The 15,303-nt window shown below is 42.3% G+C and overlaps 1 protein-coding gene across 11 annotated transcripts in view; it reads left to right on the top strand.

The window, feature by feature from the left end:
* Nucleotides 1-15,303, top strand: part of ARHGAP22 (Rho GTPase activating protein 22) — a 151,518-nt gene that overhangs the window by 100,524 nt on the left and 35,691 nt on the right. For 8 of the 11 annotated variants that reach the window (XR_008734011.1, XR_008734012.1, XR_008734013.1 and 5 more), the window contains one exon: nt 5,852-6,028. Coding sequence is in view for 7 of the 11 variants with exons in the window: in XM_055721233.1 (XP_055577208.1) it covers nt 5,852-6,028 (177 nt within the window). In the remaining 4 variants the exon portion in view is untranslated. Of the gene's footprint in view, nt 1-1,768; nt 2,056-5,851; nt 6,029-15,303 lie in introns of those variants that run through there. The other 3 variants (XM_055721238.1, XM_055721237.1, XM_055721234.1) reach the window with 3 other exon arrangements.

Genomic DNA, 15,303 nt, shown 5'->3' on the forward strand with positions numbered 1-15,303 from the left:
GTGGGTTGGTGGGGACAGATAGATACAAATACATAAATCAGGGCAAGCACACATCACTGTTTACTGTACTGCTCAATTCATCAGATCATACCCTTGTAGATCTTGTCAGTTTTCCTTATTTTTATCTGTCACTCCTTGACTACTTGAAATTTTTCTTGCTGTTTTTTTCTGTTCTCAAATAGCTTAAATGGAGCATTTCAAGATCAGTTTTGTATTTACAGCAAGTTTCTCCTTTTGTTAAAGGATCACCCAGAAAAAAAAGCAGAAAAGCAGTAGTTACTGGTTGTAGCAAAGTTTAAACTGCATGCTGACGGCAGGTTAACCCAAGATTCAGGTATGATAGACAGGGTCTATCTCCAGCATTCAGGCTCTGGGAAAGCTGTGGTTGGGGGAGAGAGTGCTCAGGATAGAGGTTCAGTATTAGCCAGAGTCAAAGGCAATGAATGGAGAAATGGGAGTCGGTTTCAAGTGATTATTCTAAGCACTCTTGATGACCCTTTGTTTACTCACTAATATTTCTTTTGTCTCTTTTCATAATCCAAAGATCAAAACTGGGGTTTTGGTGGTGAGGTTTTTTTTCCCCTGCTGTGCAAGATTCTCCCCAGTAGAGCTGCTCTTAGTCTGGACAGAATTAATCTACATAATTTTTCACCTTCTTTCATTACCAGGGAGGTCTCAGAGCCCTGCATCTGATACTCACCTTTAAGACAATCATAAAAAGCAGATCAGGGAAGGTAAACCATTGCAAGCTTTTTTTCAGCTGTGGGTGCTCATTTTTGTCCATTTGTCAAGATCTTTTGTTACTGCTTGTCTGCAATCAAAGGCTTCCTGTCACTACTTGCTTTAGTACTGAGGGCAAACATGTCAGCTGGGCCTTGTGTTACCCACCAGCCACCCCTTTCATAATTCAGCCTTAAACTGCCATTTGCCTCCCCGTGTGCTGCAGCAGCATGCATGTGGTCAACTAAATTTCATTCTTACTGAAAATACCACTCTACTATCCACACCAAAGCAATACAAACATGTAAATATATACACATGTGCCAATATTTGCAGTTGTGTAAATTTTCATTAGAGTTCATATAATGGCAACACACAAGCACATCAGTAAGCAGAATGATGTAAGAAATGGGCAAAAGGCAAACCAGATGGGGGGGTAGAGGGAAGGGAAATGATCTGGGAAAAAAAAAAAAAACAACAAAAAAAACCCCTGCCAACTTCAGCAAAGTCTGACAGCAGCTTTACTTGAAAGTAGAAGGGTTCCTCCTTCTACATGCAATGGGGCAGGAACATCTACTCGGAAGTCCAGTCCTGTTCTCCCTGAACTTCTGTTTCCATACAGACAAAGGGGATCTAAGGCTTGGTTTCACAAATGTGGATCTTAAGAAGGTGAAGTTTGTGTGAATGAAGTTCAAGACAAACAAAAAAATCCAACATTTCCTCATTGGAAACAGGTGTATAAAGGGAGAGATGCAACTGAATGTGTTACAGGTTCTTTGAACAAGAACACAAGGTGGGACTAGTAAAAGTAGCATAATGGCAGCCTTATGCTTTGCATTTTCCAGTGAATGCATGTTAGACTAAGGATGATCAAAAGAGGAAGAATTTTCAGTACATAAGGTCCTGCTGCTGTTGCCCCACTCCATCTGACCTTCAGCAAGTCACTCAGCCCCCAGTCTTTCAGTATTTAATTTTCCCTGTCGTGGAGCATGGGGGCGAGCTGAAAGGAGGGCTGTTATTAAGGATTAGGAGATGGCACGTTACTCTGAGGTGAATGCAATACAGCTGACATCAGCAGCAGATGGCTGTGAGGCCATATGAAATGCAGTTGCACAAACCACATGAGCAGACGGCATATGAGAGCAATTCTGCTAGCTTTAACTAGTCTGGGCCTGGGAGAGAGAGCATTTGTGCAATGCAGTTAGAGGCCTGGAGCTATGCTGTTCCCTCAAGGCAAAAATACCTACCAGTGTATACAGAGCAACTTGGAAAAGGTACCTGGAGAAAGAGGTGGCAAAGCATTGAAGTCAGCTGGGATCTGCAGCCCTTTTGATGGTGAGGAGTAACAAAACAAGTCTCTTAATCTTTATAGGCTGTTACATTTATTGTATGTACTTGTGTGGTTGCTGTTGCTGTCACCTTTCCCAGTCTTGAAGTTGTTTGGTTTCTGTACACTTGGGAAGGAGGCAAATAGTGCTGCCAACTTGCTTTATGGATGGGGTGGAATCCAGTGCATCTTGACCAACATGCACTGGAAATCTGCAGCAGAGCAGGTGACTGAATGCAGGATCCTCTGGTCATAAGTTAATGCTGAAGCAAATGGACTATTCATCCCAAAGTTAAGACCCCTGCTTCTGCCACATCTATTGAGGTGCTTGCACTCTGTGTTTGCAGACAGTTTTATTTTTCCTCTGGTCTGGAGGTGAAAATAGCTTTGAGCAGAAGGACTGGAGTGTGTTCCCATGGCAATCCTGAGCTACACACAGTTGGTCTCTGAGGTCCAGTCTCTTGTATGGGACCTGGATTAAAGATGAGTGAGAAGGTCTCTTCAAGGGAATAAAAAGCCCTTGCCTGTGTTTAAAATCTTTAGCAGAGCGTTCCTCCCCATTACAGTGCTGAGTAGCCAGAGCACCGTTTGATTCAAACAGTAGAAGCAGCACTTTGTGCACTTCAGGGTTAGTCTTAATGACAACCATAGTAAGGGCTGGAGCTCTGTTAGTGGCAGAGAAGAGATTTGAATGCAGTATCTGAATGTGAATTTCATGTTGCTGTGAGAGGCAAAACTAAAATTCTGTACCCAAGTGTTTCTACGCAAGAAAGTTTAAAATTGTTTTCCTAAAATAATTCCTGAAGACTAGGGTGTTTGAATTGGTACAACATTGCATTGCCAACTCTAATCTGAGACCCATAACAAGATCCTGTTTGGGTCTTCGCCCAGAAAAGAAAGCATCTGTGAATTTCAGGCAAAATTCTAGACTTCTGAAGGTGTATGTGGTGTTGTTTCCTTGGGGTTTTTTTAAGATCTAAGTATTTGAATTTAGCTGTTTCTCATTCTTGTGTTTAGTAAGACTCAAAACCTGTTGAATATTACAACAACATAGAGACACATGTCTGAACTCTGCCCTTTAGGGAACTCTAGTTCTGCTTGTTGCTTCAAGGATGTAGTGAAAGGAGCCAGACGTGTGAAAAGGAACATGATTAAAATGTTATTTAAAATAAATACCTTATAGTTGGGTCTGCATGCTCTGCCACTGCATATTCATGTCATGCTAACATAGGCTTTCTCTAAGAAGCAATTCTGAAGTGCATTCCTGTTTCTAAGCTAGCCTCTGTGTGGAGTTGTCTTCATTTGCTTGTATTTATGTGATAGTCACTACTGAATCTCCCACAGGCAGCTTTGTAGGGTCATGACCTTGCTCCTATTTAAAGTTTCAGTGGGGAAAGCCAACCACAGAGGAGCTGTATGTAGTTTTTGGCAGAGTCTCAGGTCTAGTATATACAAGAATCTTTTTCCCATCCTGTTTTTACAGACTTCACATATAAATGTTTTTTTCCCTAAATGCCTGCATGAAAAAGGCCCACAAAGGTTTAGAAGGCAGTTGGCTGGTCCAAAGTAACACCTTAGGGGAAGGGAAGTTGTCATGTCTCTGTGGCACAGTGATTCAGTAGGAAGATGCTGAGACACCATTTCTGCAGATGTCCAGTAAGAAGTCATCTTCATCCTTCCCTGCTTATTAGGCTTTATATGGCAATCTTTGTATGGGTTGGTTCAACTGTTCTGACTAAACTTGCAGTCTGTACTTAATTCTAAACTAAAATTCTGGTCCCTTGTCCTTCATGGCTTGAGATGGGCAAGATCTCGGCTGGATCACTTTAAATTTAAGAACAGGATCTGGGTTTTACCTTGACCAAGCTCAGTTGTTAGGTGGTGGTGTGACCTATAGAGTACATATTTTTTTGAGACTGTTGCATTCCTTTAAAGAGCTAGCTTGAGCTCAGGCCATCTATCTACCAGATGACAGATCCTGAACCCATGTTTCTGATGTGTGCTAAGGGCTGTGAAAAGCCTTTCTTGCTATATTTCCTGTAATATATTTGGTTGTGAAAAGGCATGGCAATAGGTCTGCCAGGTAAGGTACCAGAACGACCTCGTGGCCTCTGCTTTTACCATGAGGCTGAGTATGTTGGTAAAAGAATTAGTCTTTGACAGGAGTTTCACAGACTGTAATTTCCTGCTCTGACAGTTCTGTATGCAAAGGATGAAGTGTGTCCTCCTTGCAGTGGGTCATGGTGGAGCATTGATCTATTCAGATGCCCGCATCCTAGCCTTGAGCTAGAGAGCTGTTCTGCTTCATGTATCTTAAAGAATACAAATCATTCAGTAAATTAAAAATGGGAGGCTGTCTGAGAGGTTACTATGAGGAAAGAAGCAGAATTTGGATTCCTGTAGGGAACAAGCATCATTACTTTTGTTTCTTAAGCCGCATGTCTAGTCCCAGATAGCTGTTGTCTCTCTTCTTTACTGAAAGATTGCCTCAGTTTCCCAGTTCAGTGAATTGCTTCTAAGAAAGCCACAAAATCCTTCCCAACACATCTCATTTTTCACCCTTTGCTTTGCAAATCAGCGTATGATCCATGAGTATGTCTAGGCCAGGAAACAATTAATAGCAAGAAAAAGTACTTCCTTGGCTTGCGGGCAGCTCCCAGCTTGCTCTTTTCCCCAGATTAGCAAGGATTTAGGAAGCACACATTCTGTGTATGCTAAATCAGTTCTGCAGAAACCACTGCATACCATCGTCCTACTCTTATCTCTGAATTCCATAGACAGGCAATCTCAGCTGCTCAGTGCAGCCTGGCAGCTTTAGCTTGCCAGTAGGTACTGAAAGCCATGTAAGCATGGCAATGACAGCAACACAAGGGCTAAGATGTTATCTCCGTAGCAAAGCCAAAGGCAGTTTCCATGGTGATGGAGAAACTCCGTGCCACTAGTGCTGCAGCTGCTGTGTTGGACAGGATTAGTAGCCTTTTTTATACAGAGGCTGCTCTAATAAAGCTTTTATGTATTTATGTTGCCCTCATTAGGTTGTATCTAGCTCTGGAATATACAACAAGGGGTGAGGGGAAGAATTAAAGTGACTGAAAGGAATGCTGATCTAAAAAGGAAAAGGGAAAAGAAGGGTGAAAATGTTGTAAGCCTTGGAGTATCCACAAGTGACAGAGGTATATGACAGCTTAAGTGCAGAATACATGGTATTCTGTGCATTTGACATTCTGGTTAATAGCTGTTAAGCATTAGCTCAACATTAATAGCTCCTAAAGTTCTTATTTCAAGTGGGAGAGTTAGATTCATATCCCCAAGTGTTAACTTCTCTCCAAAATGTTCCTTCTGAATTGGATCAAAAATCAGAATGGGTCTCTTTTTCTATATTGAGACTAGAGATTCCCAGGGACTGAAAGAAAGTAGGTGATCTTCCGACTTCTGCATCTCAAGCACTGAAATGTCTTATGATTCACTTGGTCCCTCTTTTCAGTAATAATTTCTCAATAGCTCAGCACAGGTGCATGGAATTCATTTTGTACTCTTCCTGTAGGGTCTTACAGCCTGTGGTTTCACTTATTGCTGGGACAAGAAGTGCATCTCCAGCTTTCTACACTGGAAATGTACAATTTGCACTTCTGCTTTGTTCTTCTACCAGCCTGTGCTTTGTGGGTGTTGAGTAGGAACTGTGTGTAAAACTGCTCGATTCAAATAATAATTTAATCATTTTTACCTCAGACTTCTGGTGATTTTAAACATTGATTGCTCTCTTCTGAAATGGATGCTAAAAGAGATTTTTATTCCGTCTTTCAGGTGGTGCAGGGGACCGGGACAAGATGCCTGTCAATCACGAGGCTTTCCTGCTCATGGCTAATTCCCAGAATGAAATGGAAGATTGGGTGAAAGCCATCCGACGGGTTATATGGGCTCCATTTGGTGGAGGTATTGCAAATAGCTCACACGCACATAAATTAAAACATTTGCCTCAAGGTAAAACATATTCTTGTGATACTAGGATACGTGTAACACTGTAAAATCAGTAAGATGCCTAGATAAGCTCTGGATTGTCTGAAGTGTTTTGCAGCAAGGTGTTTGGGGTGATTCTTAATTTATTTTATTTTTCCAGAAATTGGAAGGGAATTGGGAGGGGAGGGCACATCCAGACTGTATAACTGGCTCAGTTGCAAATGGGTGGTGATAACAAACATATTGCTATCATCAGTACTCAGTTTTTTTACAGCTAATTATGAACTATTCTGTGGACCTTTCTTATCCTTATGGACCTGAAGAATCATGTCCAGCTATCTCAATTTTCTGCCACAAGGGCAGATGCCCATTTTTACCCTTCGTACAGCCAGAGGAAGCAAAACTTTTCACTTGCCTAATGTAGGGCCCAGTTGAGAAGACATCTACTGGCTTTGGTGGGGATGTAGCCTGAGGAATAACAACAGGGTCAGGCTGAGTGAACACCTGTAAGACAATACAGCTGTTGACAATTCCTGAAGTTAAAATGAACAAAAAATCCAAACTCTTGGTGTTGATATTATACCACAATCTTCAAATTCTCAAATCAGTAGATAAGATAGGAGGTGGTTTTGTAGTTTAGCATAGAACAAGGTTTCACAGATTTTTTTCTTCTGGGTTCGCTGCTGGTGACAGCAGCTACTGGCTTGGTACTGGACACTCTACGATTTGAAATGACTTGTGTGGTACTGATGGAATTCATGCAAATAGTGGTATCAACCTCTTTGGACAGGTAGAGATAAAAAAGTGCCAGATAAAGGCACTTTTGCTTCATTATGCTGAAATGAAGATATTAGTTTTCATGGTTCTAAGGGAGGGAAAAGTGACCTTGATGCAATTGAGGGAGGCTCAAATACCATAAGGTCACTGAGAAGATCCTGTGTTTGTTAGTAACTTTTACCTCGGGGTTTCTGGTTTTTTTTCTTTCCAGTGACACAGTTTTGCGTCTCTGTGTGACAGCATTTGTTTTGTATGGAGGAGATGTAATCTCTAGTGGTGATGTAATTTTTTTCCTGGGTCCTTCTTTCACTTAGCAGAAAGAGTGTATGTACAAAAGGCAGTTTGTACCTGATTCTGAGAGGTTGCACACAATGCTGTTGTGCTGCGGGCAGAACAAGCCCTTTTCACTAGTAGAAACTGGTCTACTATTATTTCCTCTCAGACACAAGTATGTGCTAGTTTTGCTTTCCTTCTGAAGTCCAGCCCGCAGTGAGGAGTCTTCTAGAATTTGAGCTCAGTGCAGGTCCCTGCAGTTCCTCCATCAGAAGTCTCAGAATCTCATAGATGGTACTTCTGTGGCCATTTGTAGTGAATCTTACAGTGTCTATTTACAGCTTTGCTATGTGCATCAAATAAATACTGTGAGGAAAAAGGAAACATTCAGTCATGACAAATAGTACGCGTTCCAGCAACAGCCTCTCAGGGCATGATGTTGTCAGCACTGCTGCTATCAGTGCAAATTTGGCTTCTTTTTTGTTAGTGTTCATGTTTTGTCAGTCTCTTGAAACAGCTCCAGAGCAAGCATCTTCTCTAAAGTATTAACATAATGAATAACTAAAAATCTTAATATTTTAAAAACAAAAACACTAGAATGGCATAAAGTTGGGGATGGATTTCTTTTTTGTTTCTTTATGGGGGCAGTATTGTCCAAATTAATCTGCTCTTTTTCCGTACCTCTAAACTTCTCTGCAAAGCTATCAGATAACATTTTGTTTTTCCTATAATGAGGCAGATACTCTTATTCTTACATTTGATTCCAGGAACTGGGGCCTTATGAAATATCAAAAAACACAGAATGAAATCATGAGGATGTGGGAGCAGGTCAGTGCAGTGGGCAATACAGCAGTGCAGGGGGGAAATACAGCAGCTGCTATTCATTGCTGTTTTCACACACTGCAGATTTGATTTAGTTCCATCAATGTCAGTGTAAAGGCTGCTTTGGCTGTTGGTGAGAGCTGGCTTAAGCCCTGTAGAGGAGAAACACTGCCATTTGCAGGGCTGGTAAGAAATACAATTGTGTGTTGATGTTTTTCTTCTCTCTGTGGATAAAAACTACCCAAGAACATGGGTGCATCCTGGGCACTCAGCCTGGCCTGAGCTCTCTTCCCTAATACTCAAATGCATCAATCTAAAGCTAGCTTGGCTATGTCTGCTTTGCAGTCTAAGTTGCCTGAACAGGTTCTTATGCTATGGTTTCATCGCTTCTCTAGGCTGACTGAAGTGCTAGCTGCTGTCAGGTCTGGTCTTTTCCTACCTTGCATCCATGTGTTCCCATATGTTTCATTGTGCTAATACTAGTGGTTATGCAGCTGTGCAGTAGGAAATGACCTGGCAGGAAAAAAAAGGAGGGAGGATTAGTGTGTAGGTGGACGGGCTACACACTACTCCCAACCCTGCTAACCATGCAGCTGTAGTACTAGTAGTTCCAGCACAATGAAGACATTGGGGAGAGACGATGGGGTGAAGGAGAGATGATGGGATGGAAGAGGGCATGGTTGTTCATTCTGACTTCAACCTAAACATAAATTGGGTTAAAGAAACCATGGAGCTGCATCCTCAGTCTCTTTGAACTTCATAAAGTACAGGAATGTCAATAACCAGGAAATAGTTAAGATACTCAAGCTTTTTTTCCAAATAGTTTTAGCCAGCTTGGGAAAATGATCAAACCTACTCCTCCTCCACCAGAATCAGAGCAGGGCAATTTCTCAGAGTGAAATCCCAGCTTAGCTCAAATGTGGGAGGACAGTAAACATAGCTGCCTCTGTGTTTTAATTGAATAATTTGAACTCTGCTTTGCTACCACCACTAATTGGAAAGCCAAATCTTATCTATCGACACTTTTTAATATATGAAGCTAAAGGGACAGGGGAAGGAATTAGAAAGCAGGCTTCATTATTAATATGTAAATATCCAGCCCTGGAGAAGGTTGATATGGTGTAAAAATGAATTACACCAAGATAAAAGGGGAGGCTTAGCCACACTTTAATCTTTGCTGATGTATTGAAGAAACATAAATCTAAAAGGTTGAGGGTATCTTCTTACATGTTGATGCGGGCACATGAACTGTGTTTAAAGGTGAACAGCAAAGGCTTCTTAAAATAAAACAGAAAACTCTCCAAAGTTGCTGAGGAACCTGAATTATTAATAGGAGATACATTCAGGCTTAAAAACATATGGAATGTGTGCTTTGAAATACACATCAAATGTGGCCTTAAAATAAAATCCTAGAGTTCTTAAGTCTTTTGAAGAACAACTATGATGTTTATGGGGAAAATAATTTCTAACAAGTTTCCCTGAGTTTCAGGCTCCTGAATTCTTGAGTCTAGTCCATCTCATTCAGAGCAGAAGATTTTGTAAACTGAGATTTAAGAGTGCTCTGTATGTTTTACTTATGTCTTTAAGAACAGTTAGTCACAGTGGCTTGATAAAAGTGAGGTTTGGAGCACATTCTGACAGAGGGTGATTCATACTGTTCACTATGATCCTTCTTACCTCTGTGACGAATAAATTTTGTTCTGAGTTTACACCACTAACAGTTTATCTGGAGAATCCTCTGTACCCTACAGTCACATTGTTCTGCAGCTGCTCTTTAATATGGAGTGTTCACAGCAGTGCCACAGTGCTAAATGCAAAGGGTTTGTGGCTGTGGGCTTGGGTGAGAGTCAGCCCGCCAGTGTCCTCTGAAGGGTGATGTGTTGGAAATGTTTGGTGTAGGTGGGGGGAGAGGAGGTCATTCCTCATTCTGTACGTGTACAGTGGGGCTGTACTTCTAGTCTCAGAAATAGAGCTACTTTGAGGAAATCCCTTTCCATCTACTCCTCCTCAGTTGTCATGTCTTACTCATTTTTGTCTTGCATCAGAAGAAAAATGTAAAATGTCTAAGATGGTATTTTTTGGACATGAGGTACAAAAGTTGAGGGGTTTGGTGCCTGAGTTGAAAGCCGAGTGGCATTACTCTCTCTCACAGCCCAGCACATGACCAACACTGCATGAGGACAGAATCATTCTGTGTTAATCTTGTTTTATGTTTGTATTTGTTTTCTCCTGTTTACATATTCTTTCTTCCCATGAGCAGTTCCTTGCTCCTCTGCCAGAAATGCGTGTCACTGCCCCTTTATTTCTCCACTACTTTTCCCTAATTTCTGCTCCTCCTCATCTCAGTCTTTCATCAGTTCTGCATGGAGGGAAGGTGAAGCAGTTGGAAGGGAAGAGATGTACTTCCTTAAGGTAAACACAGAGCACTTTACCCTGTGCAAAGTAATTGTGCTGCAAGACCTCCAGCAGTGGTTTCTCCATTCGGGAAAAATAGTAACTTTTTAACTGGTGGGCTCTGATGAAGGGTCCACTGAGGGAGCCACTCTGCTATCATTAATTCCAGTTCTATTCTCCAGATATATATAAACCATGATATGTGGCTTATTTTTTCTGTGAGCAAAACAGTGCAGAGAATGTTTTTACTGACAACTGGGGCCCTGTGCAGACCATGTCTTGCATTAGGGGAGAGCTGCAAACTAGGGGACAAGTCTCTGCGGTGTAATTTAATACGTGACTCAATGTCATTATGGGTAATGGAAGAATAGCCCTACATAGGCCTAATCAAGGATCCTGTTTTAGATGGGTAAATGTCTTTCAGATAACATCTGGATGACAGCAAAACATGACTGTTTTGAAGGGCCACATATTGGTATTAGATGCATGTCCATGAGGATGCCAGACTCTTTAGGAGCTAGCATGTGATGTTAAGTCTTGGCAGTCTGAGGTTTAATTTCTCCACCTGTAAGATGAGGATTTGCCAGTAAGAGCATCATGAGCATAGAATCACATCAGTTAATTTAAAATGCTAAGATACCACAGTAATGAAGAAGAGGGAGGTGGCTTGTTTTCTGCTCAGTGTGAAGACAGAGAGAAGAATTCTGCTCCCTGTCTTGCTGGAGAGCTCCCCCAGAGTGACAATCTCAAGTAGGATTCCTGGCTGGGCCAGGAGGAGCCCCTTCACTAGGCAGCAGGGTGAGCTTCCCTTGTGCAAGCTCCCACAGGTGTGTGGGGAGTCATGCTGGGTGTTTGTTGTGCCTGTCATGATGAGCTGTTATCTCTGCACAGACAGCTGGCGTCTGATGCTGCTTATCAGTGTTTGCTCTTTGGTGGTGTCTCATGCTGGGTGATGGGCCTGAACCAAGAGAAGAGGAAGGCAAAGATGATGGGGGGGTTATGAGTTCAAATATCTTCACAGGACTAGGGGATGCATAAATCATCTATGAGGAGGTGCTGGTTAGCCTTACCCCACGCAAAGGTGTCACAAGCGGAGGTTATACTTGTGGGATATAGAAACTGACACAGAGTAGAGCTAAAGTAAGTTGGGAGTGGATCTTGCTGCCAAAACTGCTTACAACAGAAAAAGTTTTAAGATCTAAGATCTGATTAAGTTGTGGGGTTTTTTTTCTGACTTATTTCTGTCAGACATATCTGGGGCTTCTATTAGTGCTTTATGACCAACATATTTTACCATCATGATGCAGCCTTGAGGTAGGGAAAGATTATTGTTATTTTTTGTAAAGGAGGAATCTGAGGTATTGAGCATCAAGTAACTTGCCTGAGGTCACAATGACTATCTGTAGGACAGATGCTCTGAAGGTATCATGGGATATGATCCTGGAGAGAAGTCTAGGATATCTCGTTGATTTTCAAGGATTACTTCCTCCAAGCTCAAGAACAGGCCTCCCCCACCTGCAGGAAATGAAGCAAAGGTAGCAGGAGGACTGCATGGAGCAGGGGTCCTCAAACTTTTTAACCAGGGGGCCTGCGCGCGGATGAAGTGGCAGGCAGCCATCTGCGGCTGCTTGGTTTCCCCCCCACACACCCCCGGCGGGGGGTGGGGGGTGTGTCTGTAAATACCGGGGGCCATATTGAGGACCCTGGGGGGCTGTATCTGTCCCGTGGGCTGTAGTTTGAGGACCCCTGGAATGGATGAACAAGCTGCTCCTGACAAAGCTCATACCTAAAAAGGAAGCATAGAAGAAGTGGAAGCAGAGACAGGTGACCTAGGAAGAATATAAAGAAACTGTTTGATCATACAGGAATGGACTTAGTAAAGTTGAAGCACACCTGGAGTTGAATCTGGTGGGAGCTGTGAAGGGCAACAAGAAGGACTTTTTCAGGCATGTCAACAACAACATGAAGACCAGGGGAAATACGGGCACACTACTGAAATGAGCAAGAGACCTGATAACAAAGGGCATCAAAAAGGCCAAGGTACTCAATGCCTTCTTCACCTCAGAATTTACTGTTAAGATTTGTCTTCATCATTCCCTAGCCCCTGAAGCCAGTGGGAAAGCCTGGAGCAAGGAATACTTCTCAGTAGAGGATGATCAGATTAGGGAACTTTTAAAGAAAATGGGTATACCCAAGTCCATGGGACCTGATGAGATGCATCCACACATGCTGAGGGAGCTGGCCAATGCATGAGGCTACTCTTGATAATCTTTGAAAAGACATGGTGACTGGGGGAGGTCCCTAAAGACTCCTAACTTCAAGAAGGGTAAGAATGAGGACCTAGGGAAGAAAGCTTGTCAGCCTCACCTCTGTTCCTGGGAAAGTGATGGAGCAGACAAACACAGAAATAGTTTCCAAACATATTAAGGTCAAAAAGGTGACCGAGAGTAGTCAGCATGGATCTGTGGAGGGGAAGTTACGCTTGACCAACCTGATAGCCTTCTATGATGAAATCATGGATGAGGGAACAGCAGTGATTACTGTTTGTCTCAACTTTAGCAAAGCTTTCAGGACTGTCTCCTGTAATAACCTCATTTACAAGTTCATAAAGTACAGCCTAGATAAATAGACAGTGAGGTGTATTGAAAGCTGGCTGAAGTGCTCTGCTCAAAGCCCGAAGTCCATCTGAAGGCCAGTCATTAATAGTACACCCCAGAGGCTAATACTGGTGCCAGTACAATGTAACAGTTTCATTAATGACCTGGGACAGAGTACACCCTCAGCAAGCTTGCAGGTAATATTGGGAAGAATGATTGGTGCATCAGACAGTTGTGCCATCATTCAGAGAGGCCTCGACAGGCTAGAGAAATGAGTGGACAGGAACCCCATAAAATTCAACAAACTAATGCAAAGTCCTGCACCTGGGGATGAATAAACCTAGGCAGCAGTACATGCTGGGAGCTGACCACCTGGAAAGCAGCTTTGCAGAGAAGCACCTGGGATGCTGTTGGACAAGTTGAACATGAGCCAGCAATGTACCCTTGTGGCAAAGAATGCCAACGGAATCCTGGGTTGCATTAAGAAGAGCATTGCAAGCAGATTGAGGGAGATGAGCCTTCCCCTCAGCATTAGCAAGATCACATCTGGAGTGTTTTGCCAGTTCTGGGCTCCCCAGGACAAGAAAGATTTGGGCTTACCGGAGGGAGTCCAGTGAAAGGCCACTAAGATGATTAAAGGATTGTGGCAAGTGAGATACTAAGAGAAGCTGAGGAGGCTGGGCTTGTTTAGCCTGGAGAAGTTTCAGAGTGGATCTTATCAGTGTGTATAAATACTTGATGGAAGGGTGTAAAACTAAAAGCAAAACTAAAGCATGTCAAGGGCAAAAGGTGTTCCTTACTGACTTTTGATGATCCTACATTTACAAGTCAGGTGGCTGCTCCACTTCCATATACAATTTGTAACTTTCATGTCTCTCTAGTTCACTCCTTGTATATAATTCACCTTTAAAGCTGTTGGCTAAGGGCTTTAAGTGACATTCAGTACCAGTGCCCAAGCTTATCTGGGCTCTGAGTGGAGACTATGCAGTAACCTGGTCATTGTGGAGCAGCAATGGGTATTCTCAGAGCACTGTGTTAGGGCTTGTTAGAGAGGCAAGTCCCCTGCTACTGGTTTCAAAGACCCCAGGCAGCAGCACGAGTTCTGCGCTGCAATGCTGTATCTCCAGCTGTCATTAACCAGCTTAGTTTGGTTGTATGGATGAAGGATGTAGTTTGGCATCAGGTGGATGGATCTGTAGTACTTTGTTGGTGTGGACAGTCCTGGGCACCAAAGAGCAGGCCTGCATCCAGTGCTGGGGAATGACAGGCAACTGAGCAAGAATCCTTCTGAGTGCCTCTGCTCAACTAGATAGGACACAGAGAAAAACTATAAATATAAATTACTTCTGTTACATATTTAGGTGAGAAGGGTAAAGCTGTTCATGGGATTTGCTTGATTAAATGTCTTGGTTGAGAAACTTCGATTTGATAAAACAAAATGTCACATGGGAATGTTTCCATTTGGATGAAATTTGTGCTACAAAAGACTTTTCAAGCTCAGGGTAGAACTTTTAATACAAGCTTTTCCCTGAATTAATCTTGTACTCCAGAGGTTGTGTAAGCAGTTAAGATGTAAAATCTATCCAACTTAAACCCCTTCCTCAAAAAACAACAAAAAAATTACTTCGAAAAGGGTCTTGGAAAAGAGAAGTTTGCAGGAAGCTCTGATGGATAAAATTATTACAAATATAAGGAGGATTTGAACTGTGCACAGTCATGTGGTTTGAACCAGGAAAAAGAAGCGTTTCATGTAGTGCAAAAATAAATTATGAAACTCATTGTCACAAGATGTGGAAACAAAAATAATAAATGGATTCAAAATAGAATTGGATGAGTTCACAGAAGATAAGTCCACCTGAGCTATCAAAGAAAAACTTCTAGAGGAAGTCATTAGCTTCATATACCTTGTATTGCTAAGAGCAATCCAGCTTCAGAATAAATAAGGCAGGGCTTGTGTTTGCTTCAATAACAGATTGTTTTCTTCTTCTCTTCAGCTAGGAAGTGCCATGGAGAAGTGATGGTGGCTGTGCATTTGTTACATTGTTGGTGGCTACTGCCTGTAGCATGTAGTCTGACCAGTACCACCTCCTTCCCTGGTGTTTTCTCAGTGAGAGCATTCCTGTAATAGTAAGATTCATGCTTGATGTTTGAAAGCTGACAGTCTTTAAAACAGCAATGATTCTCACTGCATATCCTGGCAGTGTATGATTAATGGGACAAACATGTTCCTGTGGTGTTTCTCAGCTTGCAGGCAAGGATTTTAATTTCTCTGTATTAGTCCTTTGATGAGTGTTATGAGGATATGCCCTTACTGAAAGGGAATGGTAGTCTGCCTCTTGCAAGTTGCAATTTTAACCATTTAGGAGCTGAAGACAAAGACATTCACCATGTCTCTTTTTTCCTACGTCCTTTGCAAAGGTTACGCTTCTACCCCCT

This window comes from Falco cherrug, chromosome 9 (genome assembly GCF_023634085.1).
Source record: "Falco cherrug isolate bFalChe1 chromosome 9, bFalChe1.pri, whole genome shotgun sequence".
Lineage (NCBI taxonomy): Eukaryota > Metazoa > Chordata > Aves > Falconiformes > Falconidae > Falco > Falco cherrug.